The sequence below is a fragment of the Taeniopygia guttata genome, chromosome 9, assembly GCF_048771995.1.
Source record: "Taeniopygia guttata chromosome 9, bTaeGut7.mat, whole genome shotgun sequence".
In the NCBI taxonomy this organism is placed as follows: Eukaryota; Metazoa; Chordata; class Aves; order Passeriformes; family Estrildidae; genus Taeniopygia; species Taeniopygia guttata.
Genome location: NC_133034.1, coordinates 21,411,050 through 21,434,817, shown reverse-complemented (window position 1 = coordinate 21,434,817; position 23,768 = coordinate 21,411,050). Strand labels below are relative to the sequence as shown.

General features: G+C 43.8%; 1 protein-coding gene across 1 annotated transcript; it reads right to left on the bottom strand.

Annotated features, from left to right (window-relative positions):
• Positions 1-376: 376 nt before the first annotated feature.
• Positions 377-19,933, bottom strand: NCEH1 (neutral cholesterol ester hydrolase 1). The gene is made up of 5 exons (XM_002197770.6): positions 19,620-19,933; positions 10,502-10,730; positions 8,555-8,624; positions 6,474-6,645; positions 377-5,092 (listed from the first exon to the last, which is right to left on the bottom strand). The coding sequence occupies exons 1-5, from the start codon at positions 19,755-19,757 to the stop codon at positions 4,475-4,477; spliced, it is 1,227 nt and encodes a 408-aa protein (XP_002197806.5). The 5' UTR covers positions 19,758-19,933; the 3' UTR covers positions 377-4,474.
• Between the last annotated feature and the right edge of the window lie 3,835 nt (positions 19,934-23,768).

Genomic DNA, 23,768 nt, shown 5'->3' with positions numbered 1-23,768 from the left:
ACAGGTCAGAAAAAAAGAATGTGAAAGGAAGGCAGACAGGAACAAAAAAGGAACCTGGACTTCTGCTGACTAAACCAAATATCAAACATATACATAACCTATAGACACATAAAAATCTGTTTGTATATCAGAATGGAGAATGTGAGTTCTGCTGTTTATCTTGAAAAAGAACAACAGCAGCAGTGCAGGTTTGTCCACTCTTCAGCACCAGAAGTGGTCACCATTAAGCATTTGGCAGAAATGAAGTACAAGGAGGTGACCCTCACAGCCCATAGACACACAGAAATCTCCTACCTGGAAAACAATCAAAAATCAGACTGGAAATGTTCAGAAATACAAAACCAGTGGTCCTGGGAAAAATAAAATAAGTCACAGGTATATTTCACTTTATTTATTTGTTCTTCATTTTGATAGCACATTTCAAATTACACTTGATAATGAGATCTTACAAATATTTCCTCTGCTCTGGGACAAAAAGCAAAAACCACTCATGCATAAGGTATTGAATGCATTCACATCAAGTATATTTTATGTTGGGCTTTTGAACATCATAAATACGAGAAAATTAAACCAGCTGGTTTTAGATTTTTTTTTTTTAACAATATCATTGTTACAGATCATAGCACCTTAAAAAGTTTAACTCAAGTTTACTTGCTTCCAATATTTTTATTTTGAAAAGTTTCTACTACAGTTTGGTAAGAGATCAAAAAATACAGAGGCCCAAATACTACAAAATAATGTTTTAAAGATGAAGTAATTCTATTTACTTTGTAAGTGTTAAAACTCACAATGGTCTTCCTGCTTTGACTGGGAATGCAGTTCTGAAATTACTTAGATGAAGATTAGGAAATTCAACTTATTTGTGATTTTTATGCTTCATGAAACCTCTTGAAAGAGGTCTGGGCTTCCAGAAATGTTGAACACCCATCCTTTAAGAGGTCCTCAGCTAGAGAGACAAAATCTCCATCTATTACTGCAAATATTAGCCAAAATACTGAGGAACTCACTAATATAGTTCTCAGGTCTATGAAAGCAGGATAAGAATGACTATAGATTCTGTTACACAAGTTGATTTTGCCTTTTTTTTTTTTTTAAGCTGTCATCTGAATGCTTCAATAGCCTTCAGGAACAAGATATTTTTGCAATATCTTTATCTCTATCTAGGGACAGAGTCTAATTGTAGAAGGAGAAGAAAAGCTACCTATAAAAGCCAAGATCATGATAAGAAAACAAATTTATTACAAGTCTTCTCTGATAAGGCTCTACCATGCACAGGTGAAATATTGCTACAAACACTTGCTCTGATCCTACATCGTGCCTTGTGAAATAACCAAGGGATGAAGGTGCAAGATGCACCCAAGGAAACACCTGGGGATGTACAAAAACACAGGAACAAACCCAGGTGTTGTAACATGGATTAATCTTAATCCCTTGCTACCAGGCATCTGCTTTCTGTAACCCTGAGTCAGTTCCTAGGAGCTTGTAGCAACACAGCTGGAAAAAATCCTAAAATTTCAATTTGGGGCATGGGGACTGCGTGCAAAGGAGACCAAAGCACAGGAGGAGGAAAGCTGGGCTGGGACTCACACTCAGGTCAAGGTTTGCATTGAATTTGATCAGTGCCTTGTCTTTTCAGAGCTGGAACTCAGACCTCTTTTGTCCCCATCTTGTAGGATCCCTCAGGTATCTCTGCAGCTCTCAGGTATTAAACCACATGGCTGCAAGATCAAAGTAGTCCAGATGCTTTGACAGAAGTAGTTAATAGTGTGCATCACATCCACGTGGTGCTGAGATCTCAGCCATTGCACCAGGCTGCTGACAGCTTCGTAAACACATTCACTCCAGTTATAAACTTATTTCTTGTGCCAAGACTTCAGTGTGCTTCAGTGCATGAAGGAAATTTACAGCTGACTCCATGAATATATGTATATATATATATATATATATTCCAGCTCTCCCTTTCATTTCAGTTAAAAAAAAAACAGCAGCAATTATATTTTAAATTCATAACAGGTATTTATAACTTAGCTATAAACAAATGCTAAAGCTTTGCAGAAAGCTCTCAGGAAAACTAATTATTTTAAGATTTTTAGGAATATTAACCATTTTCTTCCAGTACCACAGTTAGACTATGATATATAATCATAGCATATCTACGTATTATACTAATGACAGTAAGTAGATATAAATTGTATTTTTTCTGACATGGGTTTACTCTTTAAGCAGGAAATACAAGAAGAAGCCTGTTGTTATAACTCAGTATAGTGATTGTTTTTTTTACTGTTTTACTCATAGTTTAAGGTCAGGTAAACGTAGCTGTCTCCATATAAAGGGAAAGGACTCTGGGGCAGATTAGGAACATGTCTTTTGAATGGATACTACTTTGGTTGCTGTCTGTTTAAAGCATACAATCTATGAAGTTGTGTTTATGGGGGAAAGGAGGAAAGGGTTTAAATCCAGATAAAAAGTTTGAATTCCTCTGCAGTGTTAATCTGGTTTCTTGATCAAAATTTATTCTGATTCAGATTGTCACTTGGTTGCTCTAATTCCACCAAGTCCTTGGAAATGCTAAATGGAAGGAGAATCTGGGCCACTGTTGAAAAAGCTTTGCCTTGTGATCTCCATGTGAATCATGCTGGGAATGAGTTTTGGCCTGCATGACTGAGCTGACATCCAGGCCTTGTCTCATTAATGGTTTTTCTTAATGCACACAACCACGTTAACAACCTGGTGTTTCCAGGAAGCAGTGATTCAGCAAAGCCATTCTCCTATTTAATTTAAATCCCAGTGATAGGCTCTGTATTTATTTTAAATGTCAGAAGGCAGTTTGATCTACCAGAACCTGATGGGGGGGGTTTTGAAGAACTTTTCAGCCTCCTGCTATAAGGAATGATTTAATGAAATTGCCTTTGTCATGATCTCCAAAGGTTAAGAAGCCTCACCTTAGGGTTCCTGACAGGAACCAGAAGAGGGGAGCAAACTGCTCAGCAGGACCCATGCCCAGCAGCATCCCTGAAGTAGGACAGGCTGCTCTGAGCCAGCTCTTGGAAAAGGATGGAAAGTCAAAAGCCACGGGAGCTGCTGAGTGCCTGCAGTCCCATTCACATCTGTGTGCTTCACCCATGCCTGAGATTTCAGCTTCACAGCTCCATTGTGAGGTAGGAAATTACTGCCTCCCTTGCAGAAGTGGGGTGTAATGAGATGACCTTCCTCTCCTGGGGACCCACAGGAAGTCTGTGGTAAAGCTGAGGATGAATTTAATCTCCCACTCTCTCCTCTGTGCCTATGGGCTTTTGACACCACCTTCATTTCTGCAAGCTGTGAGCAGCCTGGGCAATAGACAATCACAAAGTGGTTTCTCCCCCCTGTCCTGACTGTCTGAACTCTACAGACTGGCTCAAACTGCAGAGATTTGCTGCCCAGTAGTGAGATCACCTTACCTAGAGCAGTCTACAAGAGAGACAAAGCTCAGCTGCAAAGCTCAGCATTAAATCTTCTGTATAGACTGGAGCCCACTTGTATTCGCTTGCTTTCCTCCTTTCACGAAGCAGGAAATACAATAAAAACTACAAACACAAAAGAAAAGTCAATGAACAAAAACTTCTACTGTTAATTACAAATATTAGTGCAAACCACACAGCAGACTATTTGTAGTAAGATCAGTATTTTCTGTAAGGAGGTCATACAACTGAGGCTTTAGACACAGGTGAAGTCACATCCTTTAGCCAAATAAGTAGTCAGCTTTGAAGGTCACTCACACAGGAAACCTGGATTCTGCTGCTACACATAATATTTAATCTTACCTATTTTTGTGTATGCTATCATACTTCTAATTGAAAATATATTTAGTCCTTTACCTTTTTAAAATATATGTATTAAAAGGTGGTAAAGACCAAATTCCAAAGCTGAATAACAGGCTTGGCTAAGAGACTCATCTAGCATTGTTTTCACTGTCTAGAAGAGCTTTTTCAAAAAATATTTTTAAAAATTTAAATGAGCTGTTTGTCTAAGGCTAAAAGCCAACACCTAAACCCATGCTTGTCATTCAAATTCATGGCCCTGCTGCCCGGGCTTCTCACTGTGACTGTTGTAAACAAGCTCATGTTTTTTACATATTCAGAAGTAGATGTTGATGTTGGGATATATCTACCATCACTTCAAAGCCAGGGCCTTTCTACCTAATTAAGAGTCAAAGCTTGAAAGCTGCAGCCAGGTAAGAATCCTGCAAGAATCCTGATCTCCCTGCTCAACACATTTATATGTTTGGCAAAAGACATCTGGGAGAAAGTGGAAAAAAGATTGATTTGAAAAAATACTTCTGAAAATTCTTTACTGGGCAACGCCAATGGAGCTAGAAAACGCTGCAGGTAGCGGTCTGCAGCGGAACAGTGAAGTCAGAATTCAGCAAAGTGCACTTTTTGATTGTTTGCTCTTCCACCAGAACAGACACTGCAGCCACACCCCCACCCTTCCATCACAGGTTCTCATCCAGCCACTTGATGTAGCTGTTCCTGGTCTGCACGCCGGCCGAGAAATCCGTGGGCCACATGGTGAAGATCATGCAGCCGTGGAAGCAGTCGTGGAAGCGGTCGAGGGTGACGGGCACTCCGGCGCGCTCCAGGCGCGCGGCGTACATGGCGCCGTCGTCGCGCAGCACGTCGTTCTCGCAGATCAGCATGTAGGTGCGCGGCTGCCGCGCCAGCGTGGCGTCGTCCGCCAGCAGCGGCGCCGCCCGCACGTCCAGCAGCGCCGGCAGCTGCTCCACGATGGCTGCCGAACCCGTGGTCTGCACCACGGGCTTGTAGTTCTTCTTGAAGGAGGGAGGCAGCAGGGACGTCCAGTTGAGGCGCGTGCGGAAGGAGAGCGCCGGGCCCACGTTGAGCGCGGTGTGGTTGTTGATGAGCAGCTCGCGAGCCAAGTCGTAGTTGCCGTTGATGTAGTCGATCCAGTAGCTGATCATGACGTAGCGAGGGAGCACGGGCATGTTCATGTTCTGCTGGTAGGAAGGTGTGTTGAAGTCAAAGGCCTGGAGGACTGGATAAATCAAGGCTTGCAGTTTCGGTCTGACAGGCAAATCCTCATCTTTGCTAAGCTGTGCGAAAAACACAGGACGGCGTTAAGATAAATACGCGTATCAATGTGGTACTTTAGAAAAGCAAACATTCATTGGACAGTTTTAGAGTGAATTCTGCTCTTCTACAGGTAATGTGGCTGTTTTGTCTGAGGTATTTACAGCCTGATCTTTTTCTCCTCTCATAAGGTGGCCATTCAGGCAGATCCAGCATCCTGCTCCCAACAGAAATCAGTGACATCAGTTTATTGAAGGCAGTAAGAAGAAAAACTATGTGTAAAGTGGCATTTCTCTAACACAGTGCCCAGCTGAACAGGTGGCAACAGCAGGATTTCCTGAATCAAAGGAGCTACTCTTGCTTTTAAGAGCTTTCCATGGATTTTTCTTCCATGAATTGATCTAACTGTTTTTTTTCAGCCAATGCAGATTGCTGGCATCCACAATTTCTTCTAGCAAAGGTTCACCTGTGCACCTCCCTGTGTCTGCCTTGACCTGCATTTGATCTGAGTCTCTCAATTACAAATTTGGTGCTCCCGATTGCCTTTACTGGAAGAGTCAGAAAACTCTTTGTTTCATCTGCTACAGAAGATATGCAGTGCCCTATCGTGTCTCATCTGGTTTAAAAAGAATTATGCATCAGGAAATTAAATTAGGAATGCTCTTTCGAAAACGTGGTACTATCATGTTTATCAGTCCTCAAAATCGAAGTTTTTTTTGTAATTGTCTCTTATTAATTTTTCCACCCTAATTCAATATTGCAAGGTTGTCATGATAATTAGTTGTCTGGACATGGTATCTGCTTTCTTATCACTAATGGTTATGGAAATAGGAATAAGTTAGTAATAATAATATTTCATTCAACCATGAAGAATATTACTTGCCTCCGGTCTCCTTTAAACTCTTTACTAGATCAAACTCAGATTACATTTAAACTGCAGATACACAAAAGAAATGTCCTTAAAATTGCAAAATGCTAGAGGAGGACAATTTAACAGAAGAATTAAGCACCATTTACTGTATATTTTGTCCTTCATTTGTATTTTAAAGAAATAAAACCATATTTCCTGAGATGATTATCTAAAAATAGGCAACCATATTAAGAAATTATGCCTACTTGGAAAAGGAGGAGTTCACCAGCAAAATAGGTAAAAAAAAAGTAATTTAGCTACTTGCTCTTCAACTCTGGTCCATAACAACTTGTGACTGTAAGAACACATCACAATTTATGAGATTCATATAGTGAATGAGTCACTTTACTGAAGAAAAATGAGCAGATTGTGACTTTCCACCATTCTGTTTTCAGGCGTGGCACATCACCTTGTGATGGTGCAGTACAAAGACCCTGCCAGCCTCTCTGGGCTGGACTGCTGTAGTGCAATACAGAACATTCAGTGGGTGTTACCTGCTGGCACACAGCAGCTGCCAAATTCCCTCCTGCGCTGTCCCCAGAGATTGCAATTCGACTGGGGTCCACTGAATACTCAGCTAAGACATCAGGCTGCAGGAAATGCTTTGTTGCACGAAGAGCATCGTGGTACTGCTCGGGGAACCACACCTCGGGCACCAGCCTGTAACTGCAAAAGGAAAGGGATGAGAAACAATTCTTACCTCTGCTTTATTGTACTGGTGTTATTGTAGCACTCCTTTAGGATTTACAGGTGATATCAGATAACTCTTACTGCAAGTAAGTATTTCATTAGGATAAATAGTACAGAAGAAGTAGGAGGTGTGTAATAAGTATGTAAGACTTAGTGCTATAATTAATGTTTTAATTTGGAAAAATTAAAATGAGCCTACTAGCTGTGAATAATACCAAGATAGCAGAAAATGGTGCAGCACTTTGCTAGAATTTCCCAGTGGAGGATTTTAATCATTTCATTCACACCCTTGGCAAGAGAGGCATTACACCCTGCCTGGTTTTGATCCAAATTCCCACCTTAACAAGTACAAGGGTGAGTAAATCATACACGCCCAACACGCTCCTGTTTGGCTGAGCCAAACACCTAAGCACTTCTGCTTCCCAAATTTTTACTGATGTCAGGAGAGAATAAACCTTGCTATCCATCTGGGCCATGAAATGAACAATAGCCAAGAAATTAAGTAATGCTGATTTCTCCAATGCAACAGAATACAATAATTCCTTTCCTCTGTCAAGGAGAGGAGCAGAAATACACCCATTGGGCAGGCACAGAGAGCAAACAGCTTGCCAGGAAGAGCCAGCAGCTGAATCCCACACATGAGGCTTTCTCGGCTTCCTAATAACAGTGCAGGAGAAATCTGTTTGTATTTATCGAATAATTTCACATCCAAGAATCGTTACTGGGCCTCATGGTAGAAAACAAAGTTTTCAGTTTTTTTAGACTACAGATTTTACACTCTCTCAGTAGAGCCTAGCCAACCAAAATTCAGTTCTCTGGCTCAAAACATCTCTGTAAGCTAAAGAAGTTCCATATGCAGAATAAATTTTAAACTTAAGGTTACAACTTTCAAACTCCAGTTGTGACCTGCTGTCAGAAAGCAATCTTTATCTTGTATATACAGGAATATGAGAGTGTCCTTTGGGAGCTCCTTGCAAAACAGTGTAACAGTAAACTGTGCCTAGATTGTGAAAGTTAGATGTGCAATTAGACCAATGAAGAATCCAATTAGACTTGCCTAATTGAATACACACCCCTTGATTGAAGGATGTAATGATTAAGAAGACGTAATAGTAACTCAGAGCAATAGACAGAATGAGATCAGCATAAATCATAAAATGAATAATAAGGAACTTTTCAATATTGTGATTGCTGCTTGCCTGGAATAACCAACAGCTGCTTTTGTAGTTTTCCTTGCTTCTAATAATAAATACCAAAACAGTAAAAAAAAATAAACCAACACCTCCAACCTTTTAAAGTACACTATAATAAGCATTAAATGAGTAACATCAACTCCATATAATTAAGTTGCAATTAGATCCCAAAGCTTGAGCATGTAATGAACTGCAGGTGGGAAACTTGAGTAATTTTATCAAGTGTTTGGGTTTAAAAAAGAAAATATTGAAGTTGACAATAAAGATGGGAACAGTACCAATCAAGTTGGAGTCATCTAGGTAATGTATTTAGCTAATCAAGAGGTTTGTTTGTCTTGGAATTGTTCAGCACGTTAAAAAAGCAGCCCTGCTTCTCTGTTGTCTGGCAGTCTTCTGCTCTTCAGGGAAGCACAGGACTTAAAAGAGAGGACTGGAACAGTGGGAGATTGCAAGAACAGCAGGGAACTGCCAGACCTCACAGTGTATTCTAAAATAATTAGAAAACCAAATGAATTTCTGATACCACTCCAATTTGTTTTAATTTTAAAAGGATAAAGGTATCAGGCTGGTACAGAAAATTATTGTCCAAATTACAGCCTTATAGAGAAGCCACTAGCCAAGAATAAGCTAAGAGAACTATGTTACATATTTATAATACCTTAAAACTACTTGATCAGTTTTAGATTACTCACTCAACAGAGACAACAACAGCGTTCAGAGATTCAGCCATGATTCTGCAGAGATTGTTGTAAAGGCTTGTTCCTGGTAGGGAAGGACATGGTGTTAGTGACATGTGAGTCAATAGTCACAAAGCTGTCATTCAGCCTTCTCAGAAAACATACAGCAATCTCACAGATATAAGTAAAGTAGGTGATAAATGACATCAGCCCACAACTGCTCAAGTGCAAATCCATACCACAGCAGAAAGAACGTAATTCATCAGAATTTCAGAATCCTGCAGTCTAATGCCTTTCCTCATCTGCTTCTTGGTCACTTCAGACATGTTATTTCACCCACCTATCACATTTTTCTCCTCAGTTGGCCAAAAGCTAAGGCACCCAGTGGTTCGGGTGCATTTACATCCAGAGAGGGTTACTGCTGTATGAGTCACTGCCTGTGGTTCATTTTATTATAGCATGCATTGCTTTAACTCAAATGAGTTGCCCTATTAATGTCAGCTGAGCTACTCATTTAAGGGAGGATTAATCACAGCTATCCTATTTAGCAGAGGACTGATTATCTTTAATTTTGTTCCTTTCCAGTTACTTAATCGTTGGTTCCCAGTACTATAAAATATACTAAGACACGAAACATTTTCTAAAGTATTCAGTCTTAGAAATTAATATTTAGTTGTATCAATTGTGTCATTAACTTCTGCACCTTGGACTCAGGGATACATCTGATAAAGCCAAGCTATAAACATCCTGACAAAGTGCAGCAATTTAATATCAACTTTTGCACAAGAGTCATATGCAAACTATTACAGAACAAATGATGCAGGCAGGAGGTTAACAAATATCCTTTAAGCAGGTCTAAGAAAATCCATCTCAAAGCACAATTCCTCTGTAGGAAAAGGAGTAAAATGTTTAACTGCTACAGGACAAGGAGACTGGAATTTCCAAAGGCATGTGAAGGCCACATTTGAAAGTTATTTAGGAACCTAAATCTCACTCAAATCATGGTCTAAATGACTTGTACATCCAGAGTCCAAATGCAATCAGTACAGGCTGTGTTTTGTATCATTTTGTAAAAATCCACTGATGCTCTTCTGCTCTAGAGGAAGCTGTAGAATCAGGGCTGTATGGACTTCAGGATGTCATAGGAACAATGGAGAAGGAAAAGGGAGAAGAATTCTCAGATCTGGATCTCCGAGCAGCCACAGGAGCCACAAGCCCTTTCTCTCCCTAGGCTGTTTTCCTCCTGTACAATGTGGAAGGAATAAGAGGTTACCTTATCACTGCCTATAGCTGTACCTCACTTCCCCTGATCATGTTTGTGGTTTCCAAGTTAATGGAGTAAACAGCATTAAACTTCCAGGTAATTATGCTAGTGGTGGCTGTAGTCCTTAAGGAACAACCCGAAGAAGAACCAACCTCTACCTGTTTCCCACACACTCCTCCTGTCTGTGCTCAGCCATGTGTATTCCCAGGTAGGTGCTATTTAAGAACCAGACATTAGCAAGGCTGTTGAATGCAGTGTAGATCAGCTCAGTCTTCTGCTAATTATTCTCTGAAAATGGGGCAAACCCACATAATTTTCTCATATGTAGCCACTGGAACCTGACCACCAAGAACTGACTTTTGCACATGACCTCAGAAAGTGAGGGACTGGCCCAAGCAGCCCATCAGCATCACAGAAATTTAATCAATAAGCTATTTTTGCCTTTCAAGATGTAACAAAATTAACCTTTTGGTCCTTTTACAGCTCACATATATCACAAGATATGCACTTCTGCTGTGTGGCCATGATATTTTTCTCCCTCTCTCCTCAGACTTGATCCACCAGAGTGGAGACAGTCACTACTGAATTCAGGTACATCTTAGCAAAATTACCATTCCTGGTAGGAAAAAGAGTTTTTGGCTTTTCCTGCTAGGAGAAAAGCAGACTTGAATTCTTTTTAATTGCTGGCAGACACCTACTTGCACTTGCCAAGGCCCAGCCCCCTCCGTGGATGTAAACAACGCTGCGCTTGAGGTCTTCATCTCCCTTGGAAGGAGGTTCAAACACTCTCACTTCCACGCCATCAAAAACAGCATCCGTGATTTTAATGTCTTCAGAGGAGACAGACTTCAGCTTGTCAAAGGTGCAAATCAAATAATTCAGAACTGTCAAGTGGTGGCTGAGTCTCAGAGAGTGAATCAGGTGACACTAGTGGGGGGAAAAGAAGAAAAGAAATTTCTGTTACTTCAGAGCATATCACATGCTACCACACTGATGTGCAATACAGCTGCCTTCAAAGGGCAGGTCCTACGTGATTCTTACAATATTCACTGCAAAATGAAATTTTATTATGAACCTCTAATGTTTTTAAAGCTCTATTAAAACAAAACGCTGCCCATAGAAGATTTTCTGTGGAAAAATAAAATTAAACCATGAGCACTTTGTGGATCACGACCATGGACGAGCACTTGGATCCTTTAAAAGATGCCTTGGAAGGGGACAGCCCTCATGTTCCACTAGGGGACTTATGAAGCTCCTCAGACTGGTGCCAGCAGAGGGCAATACTACACAGGCGATGTTTTTTGGTAGAAAAGTTTAAAAATGCAGATGATTTCTCTTGTTCCACTGCAAAGCCTAAGTTTTTCTACTTCCAAATTAAGAAAAGTTCCCAAGGACTGCAAAGAAATTTGGAAACAGGAATAGTCTTGAAGGAATATAATGGTGTTTTTTGGTTTGTCCCGTGTTTATCTGCTGAACTGGGAAGGATCTGAAACGCTAGTCAAGAACAACAGTAGGCTGACACTTTTTTCCAACCCCAGAGACTCCAGAGTGTTACCTTTTTATGTGATTAAAACACTATGAAAGTGAAGAATGAGCTGATCCTTTTGCCTCCTTATGGTAGAAGGGGACAGATTTTATCCCCTTTAGCTATCCAGGACTTTTATTTTCATGTTTATTTTAAAATTTTGCCCTAACTCAATTAGAAACCTGTTTCTCTCAGTAACCACGACTGGAATTCAAGGCACTCCTCCACTTTGAAATAGTCATGACCTGCTCCCCACACATGACCTACTCACTATTTGTACTGCATACCTGTTCCCATGCCCTGCATGGTGCACCAGGGGTGGCAAAAGGGCAGCCAAAGGACCACAGGGACTGCAGTGTCCAGACTGACCATTTAAAAGGAAAAGTAGTGGAGGTCTTTCCCCTGTAGCTCAGAAAATGGGCAACCTGCAAGGCCTTTTGTACAACTTTCTCACCAAGGCAATGGAGCTGGGAGGCAAAATTAAGGCATATATTTAACATATACCTGTAGGAACACTACCACTAGGAAGGCTGTCAGCTGAGATCTTTTATTTTATGTTCAGGTAGCAAATACTTGGAACAAAAGGTGTCCTGTTGTATAGGGCTTTTCTACACACACCCACATTTACAGTGTGAATTCTGCTAGTCCCACTAGTGCAGTGCAACCTGCTACAAAGAATTCAAGATGCTCACACAGAGTGAGCAGGGTCACCCAGGTACTGGTCTAACCACAGTCACCTGGTGAAGAACAGATAATTCCCAATTTAATCTGTACAAACTCTCCTGGGAGAGGAATCCTTCCAAAACAAGAATTTAAAAAAATTACTTTCTTTTCTTGCTTTAACTTGTGGTAACATCACCCTGCTGAGATGGCTTAGTAGGAATCCAAATTTTAAAATGTTTGGTGCTTTTTGGATGGGATATAATTTCTTCATACTGCAAGTCTTTTCTCTGGGAGAAGAAACACAAAATATCCACCTGGCAGGAAGAAATGCTGAATTCGCAAGGCTGTTTGTATCTCTGAGTTTCAGCCCATGTTTTTCTCCCACCGTTACTTAAAATTCCCACAGGAAACCCCAGGAGTAGTTTGAAATCTGAAGAGCACTACATCTATTAATAATCTGGCACACAACTTTTTTGGCTGCCACTGATGTAACCACATGAAGGTCTGATCCTCTCTGTGCCCTATGGAAGTTCCCAGAGGAGGTACCTGGGGAGCACTCTCAGAAATACTGCTCAAGAAAAGAATGTTTTTGTAGATTTTATTTAGCCTGACTGTGCTGCAATAGACATCTTGTTTTTGCTTTCTCCCACTTTAGTTTGCATTCTCTGAAGACAAGATTACCACATGTTCCCTGGAATCCGGAATGTTTTTGTTTTCAAGGCTAGTTAGTGGTATTTCCCAAGAACTGTTTTGCCCCATTCTTCAAGCCACAGAGCACCCTGGCAATCTGCAGCCTACCATGGACTTTCATGCCCATTTCTCCTAGAACAGACCACTCTTTCCAAGAATCCATAAACCTGGGAGAGATGTTTTCTACATCAGCACACAAAGGCAACAGTCCTAATTATTTATCAGGCATGGGCAGTTTTTTGCCCAGTATTTATCAGATAGATTCTTTGTCAGTCAATCTGACTAATCAGCCTATTGGCTTGTTATTTACAAGGCATCAGGATTGCACTTTTTGCTGGCAAAGAGCCAGTCTTGTCCAAAGTTCTCACAAATAAATTTTGTCCTTTCCTCTCTCTAAATATTAAAAAAAAAAAAAAAATCTATCATATCTTAGCAGTCTGTCCTAATACTCCTGGCAGAAGATGTGGTTGGCCAACTCTCCTCTAGGAGTGCACTGCTGCTCCAAGGACAGCCCTGCCCATGCTGATGCCCGTTCTTCCCTGGCACCTTTCTTGTGGTGCCCCTGGAAGCCTCAGAGCACGATCCTGCTGCACCAGTTAAATACAAACCCAGCAGAGCCAGAGAAACACTAAACTTCAGTCATGTCACCACCTTACTGATACTCCAAGGCAGGAAAGAGGAGTGGGAGAAAGGATGGGACCAGCTCTTTGGGCAGCAGCTCAAATCCAGGATAAAAGTGGAATTGCTCAGCTCATGTGAGCAAGAATGGGTTTGATCTTTGCTGGTAGCTGTGGTTTTTACCACAGTTACAACCTGCAGGGCTGCTGCAGGTTATCAAATGTAACACTTCAATATATTTGGGGATTATATGTGGGAGAGGAGAGGAGAGGAGAGGAGAGGAGAGGAGAGGAGAGGAGAGGAGAGGAGAGGAGAGGAGAGGAGAGGAGAGGAGAGGAGAGGAGAGGAGAGGAGAGGAGAGGAGAGGAGAGGAGAGGAGAGGAGAGGAGAGGAGAGGAGAGGAGAGGAGAGGAGAGGAGAGGAGAGGAGAGGAGAGGAGAGGAGAGGAGAGGAGAGGAGAGGAGAGGAGAGGAGAGGAGAGGAGAGGAGAGGAGAGGAGAGGAGAGGAGAGGAGAGGAGAGGAGAGGAGAGGAGAGGAGAGGAGAGGAGAGGAGAGGAGAGGAGAGGAGAGGAGAGGAGAGGAGAGGAGAGGAGAGGAGAGGAGAGGAGAGGAGAGGAGAGGAGAGGAGAGGAGAGGAGAGGAGAGGAGAGGAGAGGAGAGGAGAGGAGAGGAGAGGAGAGGAGAGGAGAGGAGAGGAGAGGAGAGGAGAGGAGAGGAGAGGAGAGGAGAGGAGAGGAGAGGAGAGGAGAGGAGAGGAGAGGAGAGGAGAGGAGAGGAGAGGAGAGGAGAGGAGAGGAGAGGAGAGGAGAGGAGAGGAGAGGAGAGGAGAGGAGAGGAGAGGAGAGGAGAGGAGAGGAGAGGAGAGGAGAGGAGAGGAGAGGAGAGGAGAGGAGAGGAGAGGAGAGGAGAGGAGAGGAGAGGAGAGGAGAGGAGAGGAGAGGAGAGGAGAGGAGAGGAGAGGAGAGGAGAGGAGAGGAGAGGAGAGGAGAGGAGAGGAGAGGAGAGGAGAGGAGAGGAGAGGAGAGGAGAGGAGAGGAGAGAGGAGAGGAGAGGAGAGGAGAGGAGAGGAGAGGAGAGGAGAGGAGAGGAGAGGAGAGGAGAGGAGAGGAGAGGAGAGGTTCTCTGGTGAAAAGGGAGCAGAGAGTGGTGTAATACTAAAAGCTAGCAGAAAGAAAAAGCATAAGGAAAAGGGGGAAGTAAGAGACTACAGGAAAGAAAGAGGAGATAGTATAAAAATGAAAAGCCTGTGGGCAACTGGCCCAGAAGTGCCGTGCCAGCTACAGGCATAGCACATTGCTCACTCTAGGTCACAGCTGCAAGTTTTGCACTACAGCAAAATCTCCTTTTCTTTTGCCAGGACATTCCCATGACTGAGATTTTAAGGAAAGGACTATGCAGACACTCCCAAGGGACTAAGCTGTTAAAGACTGACACTTTCCTTCTGATAAACTCTTTGATATAGGGTGCCAGGTACTGAAAGATTTAACTGATGTAGGAGAAATTTTTCAGTAAATGAAGAAAGGAGTCAGGGCAGAATGAACAAAGTACTGCACCAGTGAGGCACCATTACTTCACCTTTAACCACCAATATCTGTCCCTAAACTGCATGGATTCTTCTATTGGTCCCTCAGCTGATAACTTTATTAGGAAACTCACATCCCTGAAGGACGTGAATTCCATACTCGTCATGCATTCTCTATTGCAAAAAAGTAACCCAAAAGTTTTTGCTGCAGATGTCCAGTAACCTCTAACGCTGCTCAGCACATCGGGGCTCTCTGTCCTCAGGCGACTTCCTGGGCTAAGCCTGGTTTTGCCCTTTACCATGGAATTATTGCGACAGGTCAGGTGGCACCAGAGCACACAAAGGCAGCAGCTGCTGCCCCCAGCGCCCTCCCAGCCGGGCAGAGCCAAGGTCCTGCACGGACCTTTCGGGTTTTGGGGCGATCAGGAACCGGGCAAACAGCTAAGGCTCTTTTCACATCCAACACTACTTGGGACCCAGCCAAATCTCCCTCATGACTCAACTGAGTTATGATGCTGAACTGTCTAAAACTCAACTTCCTACCTTAAAAGACACAAACACTACAGGCAGTTCTGGCATTGCTTTGAAAAGGACACTTCTATAAACATTAGAGGCCAAAATGCCAACATAATGTCTATAGTCAGTAACAGATTAGTGAAAAACAAACAGCATTATTTCCACATTTAGCTGTGTGTGCAACATACTGTTTTCTGTGCATCTTGGGCAATTTACCCTGTTTAAGGGTGATTTTACAAAAAGATTTCTCAATGCAAGTGTCTTGTTACCCAATAAAGAACATGTCTTTTTAGTGACATTAGATAAGAAAGTTTGCAAAGACAAATGCTCTTAGTTTTATGAAATTCCTTTAGAACTAAAAAGAAACCAGGAAGACTTTTTTTCAGTTTACTAATTAGAAGCAAAATCTAGATTACATTGTAGTGTAAGGTTTTGTGCACATACCTATTCAACCATGATGATCTGCTATTATAGCAACCTAAGTTACCTGTTCCTGCAAGCATGACTTACAGTGTGGTTCAGTTTCTGCTCGGGTGCCAGTGCTGTGAGACCCACCTGCCCTAACTAGAAACCTGTTTTACTGTACATCAATTCTAAGACTGTTCTTGCATCCAAACACATCAACAACTTACTTCACTGCCTACAACTATGACTTTCATGTGTCCAGAAGTCACACACTCTGAAAATATGTGGTAGAGAGAAATTAAAATGTTAGAAAGAACTAACACTATTTTCTTTACTCCTGAATGTTGATATCCCATAGGTGATTTTATTCTAGTAGTTAGTAGAGAAGTACAAAGGAAACACTTGGCTGATGAGAAGTTTTCTGCCACGTACAGCTGCCTGCTTTCTTCCATTTACATCTGACGGCCTCTGTGCCAACCCATTTATCCTTCCAAACCTTTGCTAACAGTTGTCCCAATTCCAAAAAAATCCCTCCTTCCTTGCTATGCACCAGAATAGCAAGTGTCTTGACACAGGTGTTCAAAAATAACTTATTTCAAAGGACTTGAATAAACATGTGCTGCTCTCTTTCCTCCTCTAAGGGAGAGTGGTTAGAGGAAGAAGTGAAAAATGCCTGTTATCAATGCTGCTGTTACAGCAGAATTACAAAGTATTGCTTTAGACACTTCTAAATAGACACCAACTGAAAAAGTTACTATGGTTAAATCTATAGCTCAATCCCGTAATTAACTTTCATTGAAGCTGAGTTCTGATGTGCCTATATATATACACAAGTTTTTAATTTCTAACCTCAAATTATGTTATATCAGTTTTACGTAAAAATGTTACCATGCCCCATTTTAAGACAAGTGATGGGCAAATTACCTTTTCTTAGGTAAGCATCTTCATATCAATTCATTAGTATCATTAAAGTTTCAGTTTCTCCATTTTCTTTCCAAAGCACTGCAGGGCATTAGAGAGGGCATAGGAACAAGGCTCTGAAAAGTCATCTCAATTTTCAGCTCCTTCACTGGAACTTTTGTGACCTCAGAGAAGCACTCCAGCTCTTCCTACCTCTGTTTGCCCCCAATTTAAGACTTAAACTGATACTTTAGCAGTATCAGTTCCCTTGCAGAAGTTCCCTTCTGTAGTATGTTTTGAAACCTACTTAAATAAACTGCCCTATAAACATTACACACATTTTAAACCACCTGATTATACTTGAACGTTTGTTGGAGTCTCACACTGAGCCAGGACACTGACTCAGTCCCAAGCTTGTAAAGAAATTTATAGCTGCCTGGGACAAAACTCTACATGCAAATGTAAAAACCTTATCATTAGTACGCTGGAACCCAGTGACAGCCCTACTGTGTTTTATTCACAGTGATTATTAATGCACTGAGCAAACAAACACATTGTCCCTAACAAGAAATAGTCACACTTAATCATCAGAGTCTTGACAAATGAATTTCAAAATAAGCAAAAGACAATTAATTTATTTGATTTACGTGAAGTTTGTGAGGAAAAAATATATTTCAGAGATTTTAAAATTAGAAAGGTATTTCTGTCAGTTATCAGACCTATAAAGCAAAGTAATAAACAGCAAGCTGAAACACATTCAGAAGTGGGTGAAAGTTCAACAATCTCACTGAGAGAAACGTTAAACTATTTGGCCTTGAAATAGCTGATAGACAAAGAAAGAGGAAGCTGACCTCTGGAAAAGGACATACACTTTATTATATATATATATATATATATATATATATATATATATATATTATATATATATATATATATATATATATATACCCAAAAGCTGCCAAACAAAGTAAATATGCAAGCGTAACTTTTACAATCCTACCCTTGATTCACAAGAGTTCCCTCCTAATGACAGTCCTTTATTCCTGACTGTGCTGCCTCAGTGTTAGAAAGACTTCTGAACACTTGGAAAGCACCTTCTCTTCTCTTTCTCTCCAGAATCCAATGTCCCAAGGCTCACCTGTTGTGTGACTGGGGCACCTCTAACTACTCACCTCCTTCATGCTTCTGGGTAAAACTCACTCATCCCTTTGGTTTGCAAGTGATATTACAGGAACTGTTAATTGCTTAGTAGTTTTTCTCACTATTGAAATTTTTATTTCTAAGGCCAGAGATGTAAAGAACTAAGAAATGGCCACTCTCCCCCAACAAAGTCTTCCCTGTCCCAGAGAGTGGGGCAGGTGTCAGCACCTCAGCCCTGCCACCAGCCTGCTCCAGCTGGCACCCACCAGGCTTTGTCCTGCCAGCTCCTCCTGGGATTATGACCTCTAGAATATCTCAAAAGATATATTCCTCAGCCTCCAAGCTAGAGGCACCAGAATCCATCCACAATCCAACACATCACATAAATAAACTGGTTGTGTAGCTGAGGCAGCAGCAATGTACATATATATAGCCACAGACATACCATTTCCTAAAGTTAGGTCTCCTTGAGCCAGGGTTCTGGCCTTGATTCAGGTGTTCGTGGACAAACCGTGACATTGTTTTGCAGGCAGCATGCTGTGCAGGCATCATGGCCCTTCTGTCCCTACTTATCAATGAATTTGGGCAAGCTGAGTACCTACAGTTTAGTCACTTGAGTTAAAAACATGAAGCAAGTGAATGTCACGCCATAGATTTTACTCCAGAATTTAAGCTATTGCATAATTTTCCTATCATACAGGAGGACATACAAGTGACTAGGTTTTATCTGTACAGTGAATAGATTTTATCATTTCATCCTAGAGGCATGCTTTGATACAGCTATACAATTGGACCTAAGGTGTCCCAGGGGATCAGATAAGTGATCCATTTAGTCCCAGCCTCTGCCTCCAAAGGTGACAACCAGAGAAGCTATTCAGGTAGAATATACAAGTTTGGACACTGTGTGTGATCCACTGTCCTCCACCCACTACCCACCATTACTGCATTAGGAACGTAGCAGGTAATTCCCACCTAGTCCATTTATGAGCCCTCTTGTCCACTAATTCATTTAATCCCTTTTTGAAGGGATCATCATCTACTCAAAGTACAAGCTTTTGCACATTCCAAAACAATTCAGTAAACTGAAATAAAAATCGAAACAACTTTCAATTTTTACATACACCGTGCCTTACATCCGTTCTATCCATGACTGATCAGTCCTTGTGAAAGACTGGATCCTATGAGAAGAAAACAAACTTCACAGCTAAAGCCATTATCAGAAATTTTGCCATCTCTGTTCTCTTTCACGTCAGCATAAAAACACTGGCAGAAAATAAGGGAGAAATCATTAAGTGACAACTGCTTTGTGACAAAAAGCTAGCGTTCAGAGAGCTCTCTTTAGGCGAGGCTGTGCCCGGAGTCCCGGGCAGCGCTGCAGCCGGCGGTTCCGAGCGGACGGACGGACAGACGGACGGACAGGGCTGGCAGCCGGCGGTTCCGAGCGGACGGACGGACAGACGGGCGGACGGGACCGGCAGCCCGCGGTTCCGAGCGGACGGACGGACAGACGGACGGACAGGGCTGGCAGCCGGGCTGTCCCGTGCGGCGCTGCCGCTGCCGCCGCGGAGCCAGCGCTTCCAGAGGGACACGAGCCCGCTTCTCCTCCTGCGTGCGGGACCGGCCGCAGCTCCGGCCCGCCGCACACGCGATGGCACCGAGCCGGGCACTCCCCGCTCGGCTCCAGCCCAAGGCAGCTCCGGGCACCGGGCTCTGCCGGGGCCGCTCCCGCTGCGCGGATGCCCCGGCCCGGCACCGTTACCGCGCTCCCGACCGCCTCCGGTGCCGCCGCGGGGCTGTCCGCCCGCCTCCCGAGCCGGGGGAACGGGGCCGCCTTACCGTCTGCTGCACCGCCCGGAAGGTGGCATCCAGCAGCATCAGCTTCCAGGGGTCGGACACGGCGCCGGGCAGCGGCAGGTACACGTAGTAGGCGGACAGGGCGGCCAGCGCCGGCAGCAGCAGCCAGGCGGCCCGCATCGCCTCCTCCGCGCCGTGTGCGGCCGCCTCGCCGCGCTCCCCGCGGGGCGCGCACCGCCCCCGGGCCGGCCTCCCCCGGAGGAAGTCCCGGCGCTTCCTCCCGGCCCGCCGGCCGTGTGCCCGGCCGGAGCCGAGCCCAGGGCCCGCCCGGCGCCGCCCTGCCCGGGCCCGCCCGCCCCCCAGCCGGGCGTGCTCGGCGACCGCCGCCCCGGAGCATCGCACCCGCCCGAGGGCCCCGGGGACGGGGCTGTGCGGGCACACGGGGAGCGGGATGATGGAGCTCCTCCATCGCGCTCTCGGCCAACAAAGGCATCCACATCTGCAGTGGTGCCTCCTGGCACCCCGTACCCACTGCTGGCACCCCGTACCCACTGCTGGCACCTCGTACCCACTGCTGGTACCCCGTACCCACTGCTGGCACCTCGTACCCACTGCTGGTACCCTGTACCCACTGCTGACACCCTGTACCCACTGCTGACACCCCATACCCACTGCTGACACCCCGTACCCACTGCTGGCACCCCGTACCCACTGCTGACACCCCGTACCCACTGCTGGCACCCCGTACCCACTGCTGGTACCTCGTACCCACTGCTGGCACCTTGTACCCACTGCTGACACCCCATACCCACTGCTGACACCCTGTACCCACTGCTGGTACCCCGTACCCACTGCTGACACCCTGTACCCACTGCTGACACCCCATACCCACTGCTGACACCCTGTACCCACTGCTGGTACCCCGTACCCACTGCTGGTACCCCATACCCACTGCTGACACCCTGTACCCACTGCTGGCACCCTGTACCCACTGCTGACACCCCGTACCCACTGCTGGCACCCCGTACCCACTGCTGACACCCCGAACCCACTGCTGACACCCTGTACCCACTGCTGGCACCCCGTACCCACTGCTGACACCCCGTACTCACTGCTGACACCCATACCCACTGCTGACACCCTGTACCCACTGCTGGCACCCCGTACCCACTGCTGGCACCCCGTACCCACTTCTGGTACCCCGTACCCACTGCTGGCACCCCGTACCCACTGCTGGCACCCCGTACCCGCTGCTGACACCCCGTACCCAGTGCTGACACCCTGTACCCACTGCTGGCACCCCGTACCCACTGCTGACACCCCGTACCCACTGCTGACACCCCGTACCCACTGCTGGCACCCCGTACCCACTGCTGACACCCCGTACCCACTGCTGACACCCTGTACCCACTTCTGGCACCACGTACCCACTGCTGACACCTCATACCCACTGCTGGCACCTCGTACGCGCTGCTGGCACCTCGTACCCACTGCTGACACCCCGTACCCACTGCTGGCACCCCGTACCCACTGCTGGCACCCCGTGCCTACACTTGACCCCTGTACCCACTCTCAAACGCTTTGCCCACCTCAGGCTGAGTGGTTCTGTGGGGGATGACCTGGCAACATCCAAACCCCACCAGTTTCATGGTCGCAGAATGGTTTGGGTTGCAAGGACCTTAAAGACCATCTCATTCCAAACTCTCTGCCATGGACAGGGACACCTTCCACTAGACCAAGTTGCTCCAAGCCATGTCAGAGCTGGCCTTGATTTTCATGTTTAGGGTTGTAGCAGCAGCAGATGTGCACCGTGGCAGATTCACGTACATTATTAATCCAGTGCAGAAAAAAAAAAAAAAAAAAAAAAAAAAGAGCACCAAACTTAACACTGACAATAATTAAAAATTAATTCATAATACTAAAAAGTCACATAGAAATATAAAAAGAGTCCTGGGAAGCACAAATTTCCTTTAAAAGTTGACATGAAAACGTAATATAAGAAAAATATGTTTCTACAAACTAAAAGGTCAGCTTTTAGTCGAGCGTTCCTGGAACTGAAGTACGACCTCAGTGATTCTAAAGGTTGCAGAAGAATGTTTCTGGAATGAGCGAGAAGAGCATCTCTAACCTTTTTTAGTAACAACAGCAGATGGATTTTCTGTGGTTTTCACAGTCCTTTTGGGTGGACTACAGAAGGGACGAAACAAGCTTTGCCGAGAAAGCAGCAGAGGGTAAGTCCCCTCCAGATTTTTATTTTTCTGTATTATTTTGTGCTCACACCTTCTCCTTCACCTTGTGCCCTGCTCCTCTGCCTGCCTTGCTTTGTGTACCCCGTTCCTTTGCTTTCCCAAGCTCCTGCCCCTCAAACCCACACTCAGCATCCTGAGTGTAAATAACTGGTACCCATCTCTTCCAACAAAACTCATTGGTCCCCAAACTCTGGCAAAACTGAGCCTCGCTCCTCTCCAGCTACTTATCTCCTCAAAGTAGGGATAAAAAGGTTGGATGGGATTTTTCTGAGGTTTCTCATGCTCCCACTGACCCCCCACATACATCTGTGGTTAATCTCTCCCCTTCCTCATATTCTGAAAACGGCTGGCTAAACTGAATCAATGGCTCTTTGAGGAATCTGTTGTCTTCCAGTTGCTTAAGAGAAGTCAGTTGATTGAAAAAAAAAAAAAAAAAACCAAAACAACCCAAACCAACAACAAACCACTGTGGTGTGAGAAAGATCCCTTTGTTTAAAAAAATGTAAAAGTGAAACCCCAGGGTGCTTACAAGACATCATGGGGCTGGCAGTTTACCTGTGTAAACTCACACCCTGAAGCTGAGGAAGAGACCCCAAATTCCTGGGACCCAAAATTCCTGGGACAACACAGGGGACCAAGGTCTCCCTGGGCCTCCTGGGGTTCCATCAGCTTTTCCAGTGTGGCCTTCTTGTCTTTTTTCCACAGCTGTGAGATTCCTGCTCTCGGGCAGGCGTCGTGTCAGGATTTATTTAATGATTTAATCTCCTGAAACTTTCTCCCTGTGGGTGTCACTGCTCGAAGAAAGTAGTTAAGTATAAAATAAATGTTACATTCCTGGGTTACTGATGCCTTCTTAACTGGGAGGAAGGACAGGTTTCAGCTGCATGCTAGATTGTTACATTTTACAGAACACAAAATAATGGGTGTTTCTATTTCCGAGCCTTTTATAAGAAAAGCACTTTGATGTTTAAATGTCAGACATATGAAGAATAGTAATTATTTTGTCATCAGTCCTGTACTATTCTTTAGTGAGGATAAATGCACTTGGTTAAAAAACCCAACAACTTAGCCATGTTTTTTAAGTGATTAATGCCTAAAATTTGTCTATGTTCTGTTCCTGGGACTCCAGGTTCACCAGAATAACCAAATTCTTTATCAGTTTGTAATTCTGGATTTTCAAGTATGTTGTAAAAATGGCTAATACAAGTCACTCCCAAATGCACAGGGACCCTCTATTTATGTACTGTACCTCTATTTATTTATGCATTTGGTTATTGATTATATTATTTTTTAAACCTTTAACTGAGAAGTGATGCATCTTATTAACTCTTATTACCTCCTAATCCCCCATCTAATTAAATATGGTTCTCCTGTCTTTGCAAGCACATTTTATACAGACTTTATTATTTTTTTTAATATCTTGACATTAAGTGAAAATTAATGTGCAATCACCAATATATTTTCCAGAAACAAGTAACATTAACTCCTGTGCTGGAGAATTTGTCACAAACCTAGGAGAAACCTGGCCCCTGGTTCCAGGTGTGGGGGAAACCTGGCTGAAAAGGACTTTTTTAAGAGTGTGCAGTGGAAAATCCAGGGAAAGCTGGCCTGGCCTGGAACTGCAAAATGATGGCCCAAGTGGGTACTTGAAGGTGACAAAAGGACCTCAGGCAAGGATGGATTTTGACTGTAAGTTATCATTGAAATTAGTCAATGTGAAATAAAGTAATTGTAGGGCTTGTATAACTGTGTAATAATTCCACCCAAGTGTCAACATTGAAATGATCTCCTTGTTTTCCAGGCTGTTACTCTGAAATCTTTTCCTCAGGAATATAGTACTAATTTCTGTAAACCTCATCAGCAAATCTATATCCACATAAACAACACCTGTTATAATTTTCTATACTTTTTCCTATTTTTTTTCTTCCAAATCATAAAAAGT

Coding starts and splice junctions, on each gene's coding strand:
- NCEH1 (XM_002197770.6), bottom strand. CDS start 19,757: ATGCGGGCCGCCTGGCTGCTGCTGCCGGCGCTGGCCGCCCTGTCCGCC. Junction 8,625..10,501: donor CTGGGCCTTGGCAAGTGCAA/GTAGGTGTCTGC, acceptor CTTCCCTACCAG/GAACAAGCCTTTACAACAAT. Junction 6,646..8,554: donor GCTGTTGTTGTCTCTGTTGA/GTGAGTAATCTA, acceptor TTCCTTTTGCAG/TTACAGGCTGGTGCCCGAGG.